General features: G+C 44.6%; 1 protein-coding gene across 1 annotated transcript in view; it reads right to left on the bottom strand.

Annotated features, from left to right (window-relative positions):
* Positions 1-17,676, bottom strand: part of LOC147890759 (dynamin-2A-like) — an 81,731-nt gene that overhangs the window by 50,804 nt on the left and 13,251 nt on the right. Inside the window, exon 6 of the mRNA XM_087389602.1 lies at positions 13,347-13,454. Within this exon, the coding sequence (XP_087245728.1) occupies positions 13,347-13,454 (108 nt within the window). The remainder of the gene's footprint in view (positions 1-13,346; positions 13,455-17,676) is intronic.

Here is a 17,676-nt window from a genome sequence, read left to right as displayed (position 1 = left end):
ATCCTCATAAGCCATCCTCTCCTCCTCCACATCCTCTTCAATAAAGATAAACCTCCATCAATCACCCTCTCATGCTATACAAAGCCTATAGCAATACTCCTACCCAAGAATGTTGCTGCATGTGAGATCTCTCTCCTTCAAATTCCAAATCCACTAAGGGTTCAAAGTGTTCTAGATCTTGTTGGGGGTAAAGGCACATTGCCAACCCTTAATTAAAGAATTAAACATAGGACACCTATGACTGTCTTAAGACAGTCATAGGGTAAACCTAATCCTAATAAAACATAAGTGAGTTTGTGGTGTGGCTCACTATCTCTTCACACCCGCACTAGAGTGTCACTCTCTTACTCTCTCTCCCTTCCACTTCTCTTCCCCCTCTCAACTGGTATCAGAGCTTCCTCTCCCAAGCCCCCTCTTCCTTGCCTATCCCTTTCCGTACGGACGTACGGCCAGATCCGTACGGCCATACGTCGTCCGTACAACTGTACGGACTGACTGTGACAGCGCAGGCGGCGACGGACGGCGACAGCGCGGGCGCGGGTCAGATCGACGTTGTGGGCATGGTCACGGCGTTGGTCGCTGGTCACGGGTATCTGTGCACAGGAGCTGCTAGCTGCAGCTCGAGGCACCGCATCGAGCAAGCAGCCAGCAGCTGCTACTAGCTGCTAGGCCTTTCGAGGCATTGTGAGGGCGCAGGGCAGCAGATCAGGGCGTCATCGGGTCGCAAGACTGCATCAGTCAGCTCCATAGCTGCGGGCGCAGCTATTCGACGTCATCTGTACGGACTGTCCGTACAGTCGTACGGACAGCCGTACAACTGTACGGACGACAGTCCTTCACAGCAGGGTACGGACGACAGTCCTTCACAGCAGGGTACGGATGACAGTCCATCTGCAGGTACACTGGGTTGGCGTCGACAGCAGGGTCCAGAAGTACAGCAGGACTTGTTTGTTTTGCTGCAAAGTCTTAACTTTTTTTTTGGGGGGAAGCGTGCTGCAGACTGCTGCGAGGACAGAAGTACAGCAGGAGCTTCTATGCATTTACTGAGTGCAATTCTCAGTTTTGGGTGACCATTTCAAAGGGCTTTTGCCTGGATGTGTGCAGTATATGCCTTGAGGCAGTGTGTAGCCAGGGAGCACACATTTGCTTTATTTCCGCAGTGCATTTGGTGACATTTGTTGCAGGTCACATTCTTTGTACGCACTTTGAAAATCTCAGTTGAGCCACGCTTGGTCAGGGCGCATCGAGTTTACTCGGTCCCTAACTGCCCATCGTTGACAGTGCTCAAAAGATTTTCTTCTTGGTGTCTGTACGTTGTGATTTGTGTTGTTACTGAGTACACACGGGCAGTCTATGCATTGCACATTGTCAGGTACAAGTGTCAGAGAGATTCCATATTGCATGCTACCTCAGTGTTGAGGTGTTCTCCACTTGATTCAGGTGTCAGATCAAGGGGCTTTTGCCCAGACTTTGTTTGATAGCACTTGGGTTACCGACAGAGATCTTCAGATGCATTTTCTCCCCTTGGTTTAAGGGTGATTGCTTGGGATTTATCCCATTTACTGTTGCAGGTTTTGTGACAGGCTGAAGGGTCATTTACTGTTTTTGGGGTGTTTGTCAAGTGGTTTCTGCAATTTAACTCAGTGCAATACCTCATCTGAGGTGGGAGAAGTGATCAGTACAGTCAGTACAGCAGTGTTTACAGCAGTGTTGGTGGTTTTGTCAGATGATTGTTCACTGTTAAGCACTTGTTGAGCAGCAACAGCAGTCTGAAATCACTGTTTTTATGCCTTTTTGAGCTCAGAACAGTTTGTCAGAAGGTACAGTATTTGCAGGGACATTTACTGTTTTGCTGCAGATTTTACTGACAGTAAAAACAGCACCATTGAGAGTGCTTCTGGCTCTTGAATAGAGCAGGCTTTTCTGAGAAATCAGAACTTTTATTCAGTCTTTTTACTTCCAGGGAGTCAGGTACTTTCTCATCTGATATGGCATCAGGAGGAGGTGATTCTTCAATTCTGAACATAAAGAAACTGGAAGGAGCACATAACTATGCATTATGGGCAGAACAGTGCTTGAATGTACTTCTGTTAAAGAAGATTGCTAAGCCCATAAGGGTAAAGGGTGTCAAGCCATCTGATATGGCAGCTGATGACTGGGAAGAGCTTGATTTGTCCGCGAGGGCAGCTATCATGCTCACTATTTCAGACACTCTTGTGTTCAATGTACAGGCTGAAAAGACCTCTTATGGTCTATGGCAAAGACTAGAAGAATTATATGCCCAAAAGAGCTCTGCCAGTAAGGTTTATTGGCTGAAGAAGCTGGTTGATCTTCGCATGAAGGAAGGTACAGCTATGACCTCACACTTGAGTGAGTTCAATGCCATCTTTACACAGCTGATTGCACAGGGGTTGAACCTTGATGAGGAGTTCAAGGCTACTTTCTTGCTGTGTACCCTCCCCGAGAGTTGGGACACTTTCAAGACCACCCTGTCAAACTCAAATGCCACTCTGATTTATGCTGATGTAGAGAGCTCTCTCCTTATGGAGGAGATGAGCAGGAAGAATAATGCGGGCAGCAAGTCTTCAAATGCTTTGCAGGTACAGGACAGAGGCAGGACTCAGCAGAAGGGGAGATCTGCTAGTAAGTCCAAATCCCGCAGTCAGTCCCGTGGCAAAAAGGACATTGAATGCTTTTATTGTGGCAAGAAGGGACATGTGAAGTCGAAGTGCTTCAAGTTCATACGGGATCAGAAAGCCAAGAAGGCTGAAACAAAGGATGCAGTGAATGTTGCAGCAGAGGACAGTGACAGTGACATACATGATGTTTTATGCTCTTCTGCTGTAATAGCACATGCTTTGGTTATTGATGGCCATGACATGCACACCTGGCTCTTGGATTCAGGTGCCTCTTTTCATGTTACTCCTCATAGGGAGTGGTTTACTTCCTACACAGGTACTCATGGAGTTGTTCATCTTGGGAACAACTATGCATGTCAGATTGCAGGGATTGGCAGTATACAGATAGTATTTCCTGATGGACAGTCATTTATGCTTGATGGTGTTCGCCATGTGCCGCAAATCAAGAAAAATCTGATTAGCACTGGCTTATTAGATGACAGTGGTTACCACACCACATTTGGGGATTCCAAATGGGTGATTACTGATGGCCAGACTGTAGTGGCTGAGGGTTTTAAGAGTGATACCTTGTACCCTCTTTATGTTTCCAGTGTGGGTAATCATGTTGTTGCCATAACCGAGCTGCCAAAGGTTTCATTGTGGCATAGCCGGTTGGGACACATGTCTGTTAAAGGAATGCAAGAACTGTCACGTTTGGGTTATCTGCCGCCTCTCTCTTTTTCAGATCTGCCTACTTGTGATCATTGTATTTTTGGCAAGCATTCTGTGACTCCTCATAAGAGGAGATCTCCCCAAAATAGAGCACCACTTGATCTAGTGCACACTGATTTGTGTGAGATGCCACAGTTATCACTAGGGGGTGCGAAATATTTTATTACTTTCATTGATGATGCCACACGTAAGGTGTGGGTCTATTTCTTGAAGCATAAGGGAGATGCCCTAGATGCTTTCAAAAGGTTTGTCGCTCAGGTTGAGAATCAGACAGGTCGTAGGCTGAAATGCCTCAGATCCGATAATGGGGGTGAGTATGTGTCACATGCTTTTGTGCAGTTTTGCCAAGCTAAGGGTATCAAACAGGAACTCACAGCCCCTCATAATGCATCTCAAAATGGTGCAAGTGAGCGGATGAATCGAACTATTCAGGAGAAGGTTCGATGTATGTTGTCTTATGCTGCATTACCCCATGGCTTTTGGGCAGAAGCCGTGCAAACAGCAGTTCACATTATTAACAGGTCACCAAATAAGGCTTTGGAGTTGAAAGTGCCAGAGGAGGTGTGGTCTGGCAAGCCTCCCTCATATAAGCACTTACGTGTATTTGGCTGCGAGTGCTTTGCTCATGTACGCAAAGATCTACGCACCAAACTGGATCCAAAGTCTATCAGATGCATCTTTATGGGATATGGTGACGAAGGTGAAATGGGGTACAGGTTATGGGATCCCGTTAAACGGAAGATTATACGCAGCAATGATGTCATCTTTAAAGAAGATAGTGTACACAAGGAACCCGTGCAACCTGTGGAAAACAGGAGGGTTATTTATGATGATGTTGGACAGCAAAGAATGCCCATTTATATGCAGCAGCAGCCTGCTGCAGATCACCCTGTTCAAGAGGGTATACAGGCTGAAAATCAGCCAGATAATTTTGCCAATGATGCACCACTGGATGTGCCAACAGATGGGGCTGTAGAACAGCCAGATATGGTGGTACAGCCACCCGTCATGCATGAAGAACAGGCTGGACAGCAGCCTAATCCGGAACATTTTGTGAGGAGGAGCACCCGTGCACAACGGCCTCCTGCCAGGTTTGTTCCAGGAGCCAATAACGTGGCTGATTTTATCATGCTGACAGATTGTGGTGAGCCTTCCAGCTTCAAGGAAGCTATGGGAAGAACAGAGAAAAAGAAGTGGGAGAAAGCCATGCAGTCAGAAATGGACTCCCTACTTCAGAATGATACATGGGACTTGGTGCAGTTACCTGCAGGCAGAAAGGTTTTGCCATGCAAGTGGGTTTACAAAGTAAAAGTGGATTCAAATGCTTTACCTCGGTATAAGGCCAGATTGGTTGCCAAGGGATTTAAGCAGGAGAAGGGCATTGACTTTGATGAGATCTTTTTACCTGTAGTCAAGATGACTACTTTGAGAGCAGTGTTAGCTCTTGTTGCTCATGACGACATGGATTTATGTCAGATGGATGTGAAGACAGCTTTTCTTCACGGAGATCTCCATGATGAGATCTATATGAGTCAGCCAGAGGGATATGCTGTTAAAGGGAAAGAGCAGCTTGTGTGTAAGCTCAAGAGGAGCTTGTATGGACTCAAGCAGGCGCCAAGAGAATGGTACAAGAAGTTTGATGCCTTCATGCAGTCCCAAGGGTATCATCGGTGTGAGACCGATCATTGCTTGTACACCAAACGGGCAAAGGATGGCAGTTTGATGCTACTCATTCTATATGTGGATGACATGCTTATTGCCAGTAAATCTCAGCATGAGATTAGTGTTTTGAAGAAACAACTGCATAAGTCTTTTGACATGAAAGACTTGGGAGATGCAAATCATATTCTTGGCATGCGTATTACTCGTGACAGGTCCAAGGGACTTCTGTTTCTGTCACAGAAAGAGTACATTGACAAAGTACTGCAGAGGTTTAAAATGGAGGGGGGGAAGTCCATTAGTACCCCGTTGCCTCCACATTTAAAACTCAGCAGTAAGGACAGCCCCAGATCAGATGATGATAAGGCTGAAATGGCCAAGGTTCCGTATGCATCTGCAGTTGGATCTTTGATGTATGCCATGGTTGCCACTCGTCCGGATATTGCTTTTGCGGTGGGAGTCATCAGTAGGTATATGGCAAATCCAGGCAAGCGGCATTGGGAAGCAGTGAAAGGTGTCTTGAGGTATCTCAAAGGTACCAAAGACTTGTGCATATGCTATGGTAGGCAGGATGCATTGGTGCATGGTTTTACAGATTCAGACTATGCAGGGAATGCAGATAACCGAAAGTCTACTACCGGTTATATTTTCACATTTGCAGGAGGTGCTATATCATGGGTGTCTCGGTTGCAGAAATGCGTTGCACTGTCAAATATGTTGCAGCCACTGAGGCTTGCAAGGAAGCAATATGGCTTACTCGGCTGGTGGGAGATTTGGGCATTACAGGAGATATGCCAGTTTTGCATTGTGATAGTCAGAGTGCTATCATGTTGGCAAAGAATCCGGTCTTTCATCAGAAGACCAAGCACATAGAAGTGAAATATCATTTCATCAGGGAGGTACTGGAAGACAAGCGACTTGAGCTTGTGAAAGTGCACACTGATGATAATCCTGCAGATTTGCTCACTAAGAGCTTGCCTACAGAGCGGTTTGCACATTGCCGCCACATCATGGGATTAGGATGAGACCATTCTTACTTTATGGTCTTGTATACAGTAACTGTATATTGCTGTAATTTTTATTCTTTTCTCCCCTTTAGGCACATTGGCCTTTAGGTGGGAGGTTGTTGGGGGTAAAGGCACATTGCCAACCCTTAATTAAAGAATTAAAGATAGGACACCTATGACTGTCTTAAGACAGTCATAGGGTAAACCTAATCCTAATAAAACATAAGTGAGTTTGTGGTGTGGCTCACTATCTCCACACCCGCACTAGAGTGTCACTCTCTTACTCTCTCTCCCTTCCACTTCTCTTCCCCCTCTCAGATCTATCATGTTGACCTTGCCCTATGCCCTCCTTTGATCTCTATGCACTCTAGTGATTGGAGTTTACAATGTGCAAACACTAATCTTTCTGACCATGCTGTGGCAACACTTGCTACAATGCTACATAGGTTCTTAAAGTAATCACTAGAGGTATCAAGCCTTGGGATGCTAAATGTAGCATAAAGGCTGAATAACATTTCATTGATAGCTGTATTTGGTGTATTAGGTGAAACATTGCAATTTTCTTCTTCTTGGAAGACATTCCACCGAGTTTCAAAGAGAGGCCTATATGCTCATACATGTTGTACCTTAGCTATGTGAGAAAGCATCTAGGGCAATTTAAGCTCTATTTTGGACTCTAAAACAAGACAAATATTTGGGAGGCTTCTAAGGATTAGGTTTGTACCAAAGCATAGTTGTCCCTTTCACGATCACAAAGCAACTCTTAAAACTCTATTCCGAGAATGGAACCAAGAATTCCTCAAATGCCCCATCGTGTTTAGAGATATCCAATCAAGGGGGATCGCATGCCGCATGGCAAACCAATGCAGCCACACGCCACTAAAATACATTTTAGAGGAGCATTTTCTCCATTTGTATGAGGTGGACTCACTCAAACCAATAGGATATCTATGGATTAATCTCATATGTGGTACAATAGCCATGGGCCAACTCTGGACATCAACACTAGACAGGAGACTAAGGCCACACATCATCACTGTAAATTGAGACTTTGCACACGTGATATATCTAGGTGGTGGAGACAAAGGAGCACGTGCATATGAGAAGACCTTGATACACCCCATTGGTGTATGAGGTGAGGACAAGAAGGGGGCTCCACTTGAGGGAGGATGGTTTCATTCAAGCACCAAGATACTTATAGATGCATCTCCCCCATGCAATATGGATCACCATGGACCTCATCTCATATACTCCAGATAGAGGAATCGAGGGGGAATCGGGAGGTCGTGGGAAGGAGAGCGACATACAGGGGCATGGGAGAATATGATATTACTAAAGTTCCACAGTGACCCAACAAGATCCGCAGGACAAAGGATTGCACCATGAGTTTGTACTAAGAGGATAAAGCGGAGGACAGAGACCTGCAGCAGTTGTGACTCACGGTTCCAAAAAGTTGCTAGGGGCCGAGCAAGAGTAGGAACGCTGCAGTCTGCCCTTCACTTGGAGGACCAGGTTTGAAGAAAACAACAGCCTTATAGCTGCCAATAGGAAGCCATCTACAAAAGGCCGACAAAAACACTGGTCCTGCTTCCTTACTCAGCCCTTCAATCGGGTGACAATCATCCCAAGGGTATGCCTTGTCCACGAGCCTCTTTCAGTACTTCAAGACTCCTTTTATGTAGAATCCAGGCTTCCCAAACAGTGTGTAGACTCTGATAAGACTGGCATACAAGAATTGTATCTGCTCATCCTCAATTTCTTCTAGCAAGCATACATTGCAGACTTTTTCCTCTTAATACAACATTCCATGGGGATGTTTCCACCTCAACTCCATGAGAGCTGGTTCTTAGTTTGCACAATAAGCATCACTTGAGGAGAGAGCTGCTCTTCAGGAGATACTCCTTTCTGGCATAGGTTAGCATGGGACTAAAAGGCCATTTTCTTTGGTGAGAGAGAGAGAGAGAGAGAGCCCAAAGGAGAAAAAAGGAAAATTTCAGGGGAGAAATGAACGACGGAGAACAAGACAATGTGGGAGAAAACAAAGAAATGCAGAAAAAGCAAGGGAGGGCTAAGAAAGAAAGCCAGCAGAGGGATCAGAGCAGCAAACAGCAAAAAGAAGCAAGTGGCTTCCAAAAGAAATCAGGCTGCAGTCAAAAGAAAAATGGGCTGCTCAGGGTGAGCAGGATAAGAAGAGCGAGGGAGTGAAGAGAGGGGGAGAGAAGTGAGGAGCATTCAGCGATCTCTCCCTGGTCTTTATACTTTCAAACAGGGATCAATTTAGGAAAGCACCTCTACTCATATAGGACCCCCAATCCTTTACACCTGTCCCACGAAATCACAACCACCTAGCTCCAATAGAGTCTAGTGGAGTGCACACATTCCAAGACAAATAAGTGTGAGCTCAACACCTCTCACCACAAGCCGGGAAGGATCGTCAAACTCCTACATCCTTGTAATATGAACAGTGGCCTGTTAGGACTCGACCCAAAAGCAATACCAAATAGACACAAGAGATGTTGAGGAAGGCCATAATGCTATACACACACACACACACCCCTTTGTAGGACTGGAATATATCCAACTGTACAAATCCAGAATTTTGCTGTTCTAGCCTTCATAATGTTACTTTCATGAAAGCGCTCTCATCAGTTGCACTCTCAAGTCCTTTCACACTTAAGACAGGTATATAATTTGATACATGTGCAAGGTCACTCATTTATATTTCAATTTAATTACCATACTTTGCAGAAACAAACACATTTTCACAATACAACTAAAAGCTGTGTCAGCAGAGGTCGACGTCCAACTCCTACATCTTTGTGATATGAAGAGTGGGCTGTTAGGACTCAACCCAAAAGAAATACAAAATAGATACAAAGTCGTAACAGGACAGTTCCTGGAGATGTTGAGGAAGACCATAATGTTATGTGTGTGTGTGTGTGTGTGCGCGCGCGCGTGCGCGCCTCTGTAAGACTAGAATATATCCAATCATACAAATTTAGATATTTTGATGTTCTAACCTACAAAAAATAAAAGAGAAAACGAAAGAGAAGAAAAAAGAGGTAACAAAAATTTTTTTAAAAAACAAAAGGAAGACATACTTAGCAAGCAAAGCAACACTTACGTCGTCATCAGTGCCCAAACATAAGCATCTATACATACATATATATATGTGGGTGTGGGTGTGTGTGTGTGTGTGTGTGTGTGACTATCATGAGATTGAAACTGCACTATGTTGTGTTTTTAGTAGAGGATGAGTTTGGGAATGTTCTTGGATTCATCTAGATATATGCTTCTACCGTATTAGCGGACATGCAAATTTCACTTTGTGAAGTTTCGTCCAAGTTGCAGCCTGCTGGTATTGCGATAATTCTTTCTATCTTAAATGGTGCGTTGCCCTATCAACTAGATTTAGATGCTCGTTTGGGAGAGACTAAAATGAAATCGTTTAGACTTCACAAGCAGTTGTAGCTTAAATGAAGAGATTTTGGACGACTTTTTTATTGGCCTTCTCCTTCAGTGCTAGCCTTCGTCATGGCTGAGTCTACCCTTCACCTCTGGAGTGCCGACAGAAACTCAGTACGAAGACTTTGTATAAATGGATGTTCAAGTATGTGTGGGTGTGTGGATTTGTATGTGTGAGAGCATATTTTAATACCATGGTCTACACCCACTGTTGGGCGCTGATGACGTCAGTGGGGATGTCATAGTAGCTAGTCCCTGCTCTGCATGATGGAGTTTATGGTTTTCAATCTTATGAGTGACTATCGTGAGATTGAAACTGCACTATGTTGTGTTTTTAGTAGAGGATGAGTTTGGGAATGTTCTTGGATTCATCTAGGTATATACAGATATACATATACATATACACATATACATATACATACATACATACACATACACAAACACACACACACATAAATATACCTTTGTAAACTAGAAAATATCCAATCGTACAAATTTAGAATTTTCGTTGTTCTATATACCTTTGTAGGACTAGATTATATCCAACCGTACAAATCCATATTTTTGCTGGTCTAGCCTTCAGAATGTTAGTTTCATGAAAGCATTCTCAACAGTTATTCATCTAGGTATATACAGATATACATATACATATACACATATACATATACATACATACATACACATACACAAACACACACACACATATATATACCTTTGTAAACTAGAAAATATCCAATCGTACAAATTTAGAATTTTCGTTGTTCTATATACCTTTGTAGGACTAGATTATATCCAACCGTACAAATCCATATTTTTGCTGGTCTAGCCTTCATAATGTTAGTTTCATGAAAGCATTCTCAACAGTTCCACTCTCAAGTACTTTCACACTTAAGCCATATACCTTTGTAAGACTAGAATATATCCAATCGTACAAATTTAGATTTTTTGTTATTGATACGTGTGCGAGGTCACTCATTTATATTTCAATTTAATTACCATACTTTGCAGAAACAAAGATATTTCCACAGTACAACCAAAAGCTGTGTCAGCAGAGGTCGATGCCATTGAAATCATTCAGCAAATTCAATATATATTCCGTTTCATCAAATACTTCCATGGCATCTATTAAAAATGGCAGCGGAAGATGACCAAACCGATAATGCCAAAGGTCGCCAAGAGAGGTTCCTGTAAGGGAGGGAAGGGCGACAAGCTTGTAGATATCATTAGTAGAATGGCCGGTCCAAACCGGCTGTCCGGTAGCACGATCGCGGATGGTAACAGAGGCCGCTTCAAACTCAACCTTCATATTGTTTTGACAAATCTGATGAACCGAAAGGAGATGAAAGCCGAGAGACGGAACATAAAGAACACGAGAAGAGTGTTTACCCCCTTTGCCATCAGGAATAATATCAAGAGAGCCCTCTGAATGAACAGGAATAGAGTGCTTATTGCCGATGCAGACACGACAAGAATGAGGGGTGAGATCCTGGAGCAGCGAGGAGGAGGGAGTCATATGCCGAGAGGCCCCACTATCAACAATCCATTCACGAGCATCGGAGCTATGGAAAGCCAATGACTCTACTGCAGGAAGGGGTACCGAATTCAAGAGCTCAAGGTGAACAAATGCAGGAGTGGGGGTAAGGGAGGCATCAGCCGCAGCGGCCAGAGGTGCGTCAGCTCGTTTGTGTTTGCGGTAGGGACAATTGCGCCAATAATGGCCAGGAGTGCCACAGTGATTGCAATTACCTTTGGGAGCAGGACGGTCACTGGAGGGATCTGAAGGAGATGAGTTATTGGCAGAGGACGGGGCATTCTTGGATCGAGATTTGGGACGGTGGGCCACAAGAGCCTCAGAAGAACCATCAGAGGTTTTAATGAACTGTTCCTCTTGATCCATCATCATGGGGACAAGTTCCTCCCAAGTGATGGTGCTGAGGCGGCCAGAGGTAATAAGAGAAGAATAGAATGCTGCATATCGACTGTCAGTAATAACATGAGATAAGAGAGTAATAGCCATATCTTCGGAGGAGATAGCCTTGCCTGCATGGAGGATGTCCTGATGCATGCTCTGCATTTTGTTGATGTGGTCCCGTATGGAAGGGGAAGTAGCCGGATCGAGGCGACGAAGCTGAACTTCCAAGGAAATACGTTTCATGGGAGTGACGCGAAGATACATGCCATCAAGAAATTCCCAAATAGCACGTGCAGAAGTAAGGTGCTTGATATGATTCAAAACCCCTGGTTGACAATTGAGAAAGATGAACGAGCGTACACGAGCATTCAATTTATCCCAGATAAGAGAAGCATGTGACTCCTCCTCAGGTGACGGACGAGGGATCCCGGGATCAACAAACTCAGCAAGATCATAAGATTCCAATACAAACGCCATCTGAATTTTCCAAAGAGAATAATTGGTCCCATCTAACTGCCGAGCATCTGGAAATGTAGGAAGAGTGGGAATACGTACAGGCTTGTCAGACTCTTGAAAGAAACTGGACATAGGGGGAACGCGAAGATCCGGAGTAGAATCCTTTGTTTCATCAGCCATAACTGAAACCAGGGAGTGGACAGCAACCAGGGGCTAAAGAGAACGGGGCTGGTGAAAAGATCAAGGTCTAGAACAGGGCTGCCGACAGGCAGCAAAAAATATATATATATAGGGGGGAAGAAGAGAGCTCTGTAGTAAGTGGGAAAGAGAGTTGCTGACGAGGACAAGCTTCTTCAACTTCATCAATATAGGAGTTCCAAGATCAGAGAGTATTCTGGTGCTCTGATACCATATTAAAAATGGCAGCGGAAGATGCAAACAAACTGAAATTATAGAACCACACAGAGAACACTAGAGATAACAAAATGTGCCACAACTGATCTGCTGTAACTCAGCCCCTAAACCAGGGCAGCAACTGAAATACAAGTTATCTTGAATAAGATAAGAAAACAGGAGCTGCAAGAGAGGCTGAACTGAAGCAGAGGAAAGGGAGCACAAGGAGGCTGCAGAAGAGGCTAAGCTGAAACAGCAGAAGGGGGGCACAAGAAGGCTGCAGCCTGAGAGCACGGAGGCAGGAGAAGCCTGAAGCGAAGAGGCTTAAGGAACCTGAACCGAGGAGGCAAGAGCCTAGAAAAGAGGAGGCTGAAGGAGCCTGGGTGAAGAGGCAGGAACCTTGGAACAAAGGGAACTGTAGAGGCCTGGAGCGAGGAGGCAGGAGCCCTGAAGAGGGAAGATCTGCTGCGGGAGTGTGGGCAGCCAACTGAGCAGCTGAGAGGAGGCTCTGAGGGGATGGTCAGGAGCAGGCTGTGTACATGGGCCTTGAGGAGCTGCAGGGAGAAGTGAGGGATGTGAAGGGAGGGAGTCCCTTTTATAGGGAAGGCCAGGGGGGAGTCGGCCAGATGGCCTAGACCGACCAGCCTGGTCGGTCAGCCAACTGGGCCGACCAGCTGGTCGGCCAAAGCCTGGCTGGTCGGCCAGCCTACCCCCTCTGGCCCCCCTTGCTGCGTGGGAGCTGGTCGGCCAGCCACCCCTGGAGATGCCTAGTCTCAACAACATCATACCACCAGATCCCTCAAAACATTAAAAGAACAGGTCTAGAAGAAATTTACAATGGCAACGCCAACAGGAGCAGAAAGAAAAGCACAAGAGAAGTCAGTGACAACTTTGCCAAAAAACATGCAACACCAAGACGCAAACTTAGAGGATCCCTGGTACTTCAAATCCTTAGCACAGACTTAACAGAGAACCGTTCAAAAACAGTAACAAGAGATGATAACCAGCAAGTAATGATTGCATTTAAAGAGCCATGTGTGCACATGAGTGTTATAGTGTGTTGTAGGGGCAGCACATGAGAGAGAGAGAGAGAGAGAGAGAGACCGGTGCTTGAACGGAGCTTGAGGTGAATCTCATCGGGACGTCCTCTTCCTGACGTAGGCATGCCAATCACTTTACTCAACTTATCTTGTAAGGAGTGGCGAATTGCACCTACAAATTACAAGCCACAAATGCAATGACCATTTTAAGCCCTTAGACATGGAACACAAACCAAAAAAACAAACAAACATTAACTATGAAGCTTTATTCCTCCTTTTTCAATTCATATGTATGTATGTATACATAAACCATCCCCAAACAACGAAAATCCACAAAAATTCACAAGCACGCGAGTCTAACATTTGCAAGAATTAAAATCAAAACAGAAAGTTTCCATGAAAATCCTATCTTGCTAAAATATAACAGGCAATTTATTTTTGCCAAAATGTGTTCAAAAGTTAAGAACTCTCTAGCCCAAATAGTCCCTGGCAGATAAACAGACCAGCATCTCTGGTCGAGGCACAGCTTCCTGGCTGAGTCACAGAAAGCCACCTTAAAATAGAAATAGCAGTAGTTCAATCGTAATTCTAAGAATTACACACGACTACCAAGCCAAAAGCAGCCGTTGAGTAGCTAACAGAGACAACAAGCAATTGTCTATAAAATTTGAATGTCTCACTTCAAAGATAATAGACTTGAAGAGAGAAAACAGAAACTAGACTCCACTTCTAATTGAGAATAGATACATTGGGCGTGGACACTGTAAATCAAAAGGGACGTTTGGCCAAATCACAAAATAGCTTAAAAACGGATGAAGGACTAACACAAGAGTCATCAAAGGATACTAAAGAATTTGAGAGATTTAGTACATGCAGTTCACTAATGAAGTGAACAACCTGGCAAATCAAGCAATCAAGATCGGTTCCCAACCGTGAGCAGACAGTATGCTGTTAAATGCTGTGAAGACCAGAATGGTGACAGAAGCCCGGAGATGCTGACCATGGGAATATTTTGTGAGGAAAGGATTTGAAATTTGTATTACGTGCTAATGTGCACCCCATGGTCCGCATTATCAATGACTCCATACAATCATGCAAGCAACTATGGAAGCTGTCAAAGAAGAGTCTTTGAGGACAGAATCGCTCCTATAGTCCTAGGCCTGCTAGGGGAGGTCTGGTGTAGGCTGGTGGGGGATGCCATAATGAGTGTGTGCATTAGTTTTGACGAATGAAGTCTCTCTTCTTCCGCTTCCGATGGGCCAGACAGGGAGTGGACCGATCCAATGTGTGCTGGGCAAGTGGATCTGGTGGTACGAGGGAACAATTCGAGAGAGGGCATCATACAATGAGCGGGTGATAAGAGTTGGCTTTATCCTCTAGTAGATGGATAGCTTCGAGATTAGCAAGCATAGTCGAGAGTCGGGCGACATAGGTGGGGGCTAATTTGTGATCAAAGTGAATCTCTTGGTACTTATTGTACATGGGATGGGATGCGTCTGATGGTGAGTCGGATGGATAAACTAAAAAACAATTAGGTATGTCTAGCTCCAAGTGGGGGGCAGGGGACACAAAAGTCTGCGATGTGCGAGGCAAAGGCAAGGGTTCCCATGAGATAGTGAACTACACTGGACCCTCGTCCATGTCAAAAATAAGTGAGTCAACTAGAAGAGGGCCATCTCTCTAGACTTGCATTGCAGCTATTATCATCACTCGAAGTGGGAGACCTAGGGGGAGAGAGGATACACTATGCGAGTGGGAGAGAGGATAGAGTCGGGGATGGCCGTCCGAGGGGCCTTAGAGCCCGGAGAATCGCGAGGAGAAGGTGGGCCGAAGTGGAGCCATCACAATACGTGGCGATGCTATCCACTCAATCCCCCGTTGTGCGAGTGAACCTTGTGTTTAACTAGTCCATTATCTATACTCTTTACTTTTCCCGAGTCTTTGGGTTTCTCTTTCCCTTTGTCACTTGCTGTAACTCGATGAGTTAGCTTGTGTGCTAGTCCAAGTATCTTGTTGAGGTGTTCCAAAGCTTCTTTTAGATAGCTTCCGAGTTTTGTAGATGGCTGCTCTAATAGAATTTTCAGATTGCCTTCATATCTTTCCATGATGTGTGCATAGGCCCAGCACTTGAGGAGTATGTGCTGCTCATTTTCCACCTCCCCTGTGAGGCAGGTTTGCTTAACCTTTATTCCTTAGGTCTTACCCACCTTCCCTTCTCCACCTGAGCTAGTTCTCATTTTGCATATTAGATGCCTTTTAAACATTGGCATGTCTTCCCCAAGGTATTTTTGCATCCCATAGCAGTCCACTGGATTGATTTCCTGTTTGTAGAACTGCATATTTGCCCCTGTGTCTTGCCATAATTTTTGTAGCATCCTCTGGTATTCGGCTGCTATTATATCCCATAATTCCATCCATGTCATGCCATCTCGGTGCCATCCAGTGTTCTTTGTACCTTCCAATGCCTTAGGAGGTATCCTACTGGCATCCATCTTCTCAACTTTGTTGAGGTAAGCCATGAAGTGGCATGATGCCTCCCCTTCGAGAGGTATCATACTTGTCTCAACTACTAGGATGGGTTAAGAGAATTTGCACCTTTACCCCAATTCCCCTATGAGAAATCTCTTATGTAAAGTATTCTTTTGAGGTAGGTCCTCGGGAGACCGGAAGCCCATGCTGGACACCCATAAAGGATTAATGTTTGTACAAGCATAATGTATAGAAACTTCCTAATTTCCCAATTCCACATGTGTGCCCTTCTTGCAATTGTTCTGCAAGCTTTTTACAAGGCTATCAAACGAGAGAGAGAGAGAGAGAGAGTTAGTTATATTAACCTCTTCAAGAGGCCTCACAGGCCTATGAGACAAAGTACAATCACTCGACACCCATAAAGGATTAATGTTTGTACAAGCATAGTGTATAGAAACTTCCTAATTTCCCAATTCCACATGTGTGCCCTTCTTGCAATTGTTCTGCAAGCTTTTTACAAGGCTTTCAAACGAGAGAGAGAGAGAGAGAGAGAGAGAGAGTTAGTTATATTAACCTCTTCAAGAGCCCTCACGGGCCTATGAGACAAAGTACAATCAGCAGAATGGCTCATACACTCAGCAGCATGTACACACACACACACCATTAGCATATGATATATAATAATGTTTTAATGTCTACGCCAATGATGTCATGACAAGAGAAATGATTATTTAGTTAATTGATAATCATTAGAACCTTATTATTGTTAGGCGCCAGTTTGATGGTGCGGTTATATGTTTGTATTTATGATCGATCAAGCAGTGTAAATAGTACCGCAAAAACTTAGTAATAAAGATGTGCACACACGTGTCTACGTCCTAAAGACAATAGGAAAGGGAAAGGGTGCATTAGAGTGCATTGAATGGTAGGTGGAGGGTCATAGGATAAGGGTAGGTGTAAATGGGAAGATGGAACTTGAGTGATCTCAAGAGACATTAATGAAAGGGTATCACCCTTTCATTGTGAATCTCACACAGTATTCTCTCTACCACATTGCATTCATCCGCCATCTCTCTCTCACCTTGCATGTAGGTCGAAATAGAAACAAGTACTCTCACGAGGGCGCTCTTCCCCATTGGAGGGCCAATTGGCATTCAAATTTGGCATGCATTGCACACATTTGCATTCTCGAAAAGTCTGGTTTTTCACATTCGGTATCAAAGCGACGACGGTCCATGAGCGGGACGAGAGAGCAACAAGCATAATCACGGCGGAAGCACCACTGTTGGGAAGACACGGCCTATGACAGCCACGAAAGACGATGGGACACGTCATGAAAGGTGCAGAGATGCAAGCGGACAGTGAAATCTCGACGGACCGCACAAACTTCCCGGACTGCAAACATCTCGTCTCCGGCCAATTCTGAATTTTCGAGGCAAGCATGTTGCTGAATTCCTGAGGTTCTGAATTAAGGGATTTTTATGGAAATCTTTCGGTCTTGAACGGTGAATGGGGTGTCCTAACGGGGTGACTCCCCCCCCCCGGTGTGAATGTACCCTTAAAATCCTTAAGGCCCATCAAGTACCCCCTATAACGGTATCTAGAGCTCCAATACACTGAAAACAAGTAGCCCAAACGGAGCGTACCAGTTTACAGCAGAAATACAAGAAGAAAAGCTTCAAAGAGAAGGAAGAGGAGGTCATTTTAAGTGTCTTCTCAACACAAACGAAGCGCCAGTCACATAAGTACCACCAACTCTACAACACTTGGCTTTTGCTGTAAAATAAACCCCTTTTTCGAAATTACATCAAGTCATTTTCTCTCTTGTATTACTAAAAGGAAAGAATGGAAGGAGAAGGGAGATATAACAATGAACTTTCCACCATTACCCCAAGGAGAGAGAGAACGAACACCTTCACTCCCTC

The sequence above is a fragment of the Dipteris shenzhenensis genome, chromosome 18 (assembly GCF_047967505.1).
Source record: "Dipteris shenzhenensis isolate YYH24624 ecotype China chromosome 18, Dip_SZ_1.0, whole genome shotgun sequence".
Classification (NCBI taxonomy): Eukaryota; Viridiplantae; Streptophyta; class Polypodiopsida; order Gleicheniales; family Dipteridaceae; genus Dipteris; species Dipteris shenzhenensis.
This window is presented reverse-complemented; position numbering and strand designations above follow the sequence as displayed.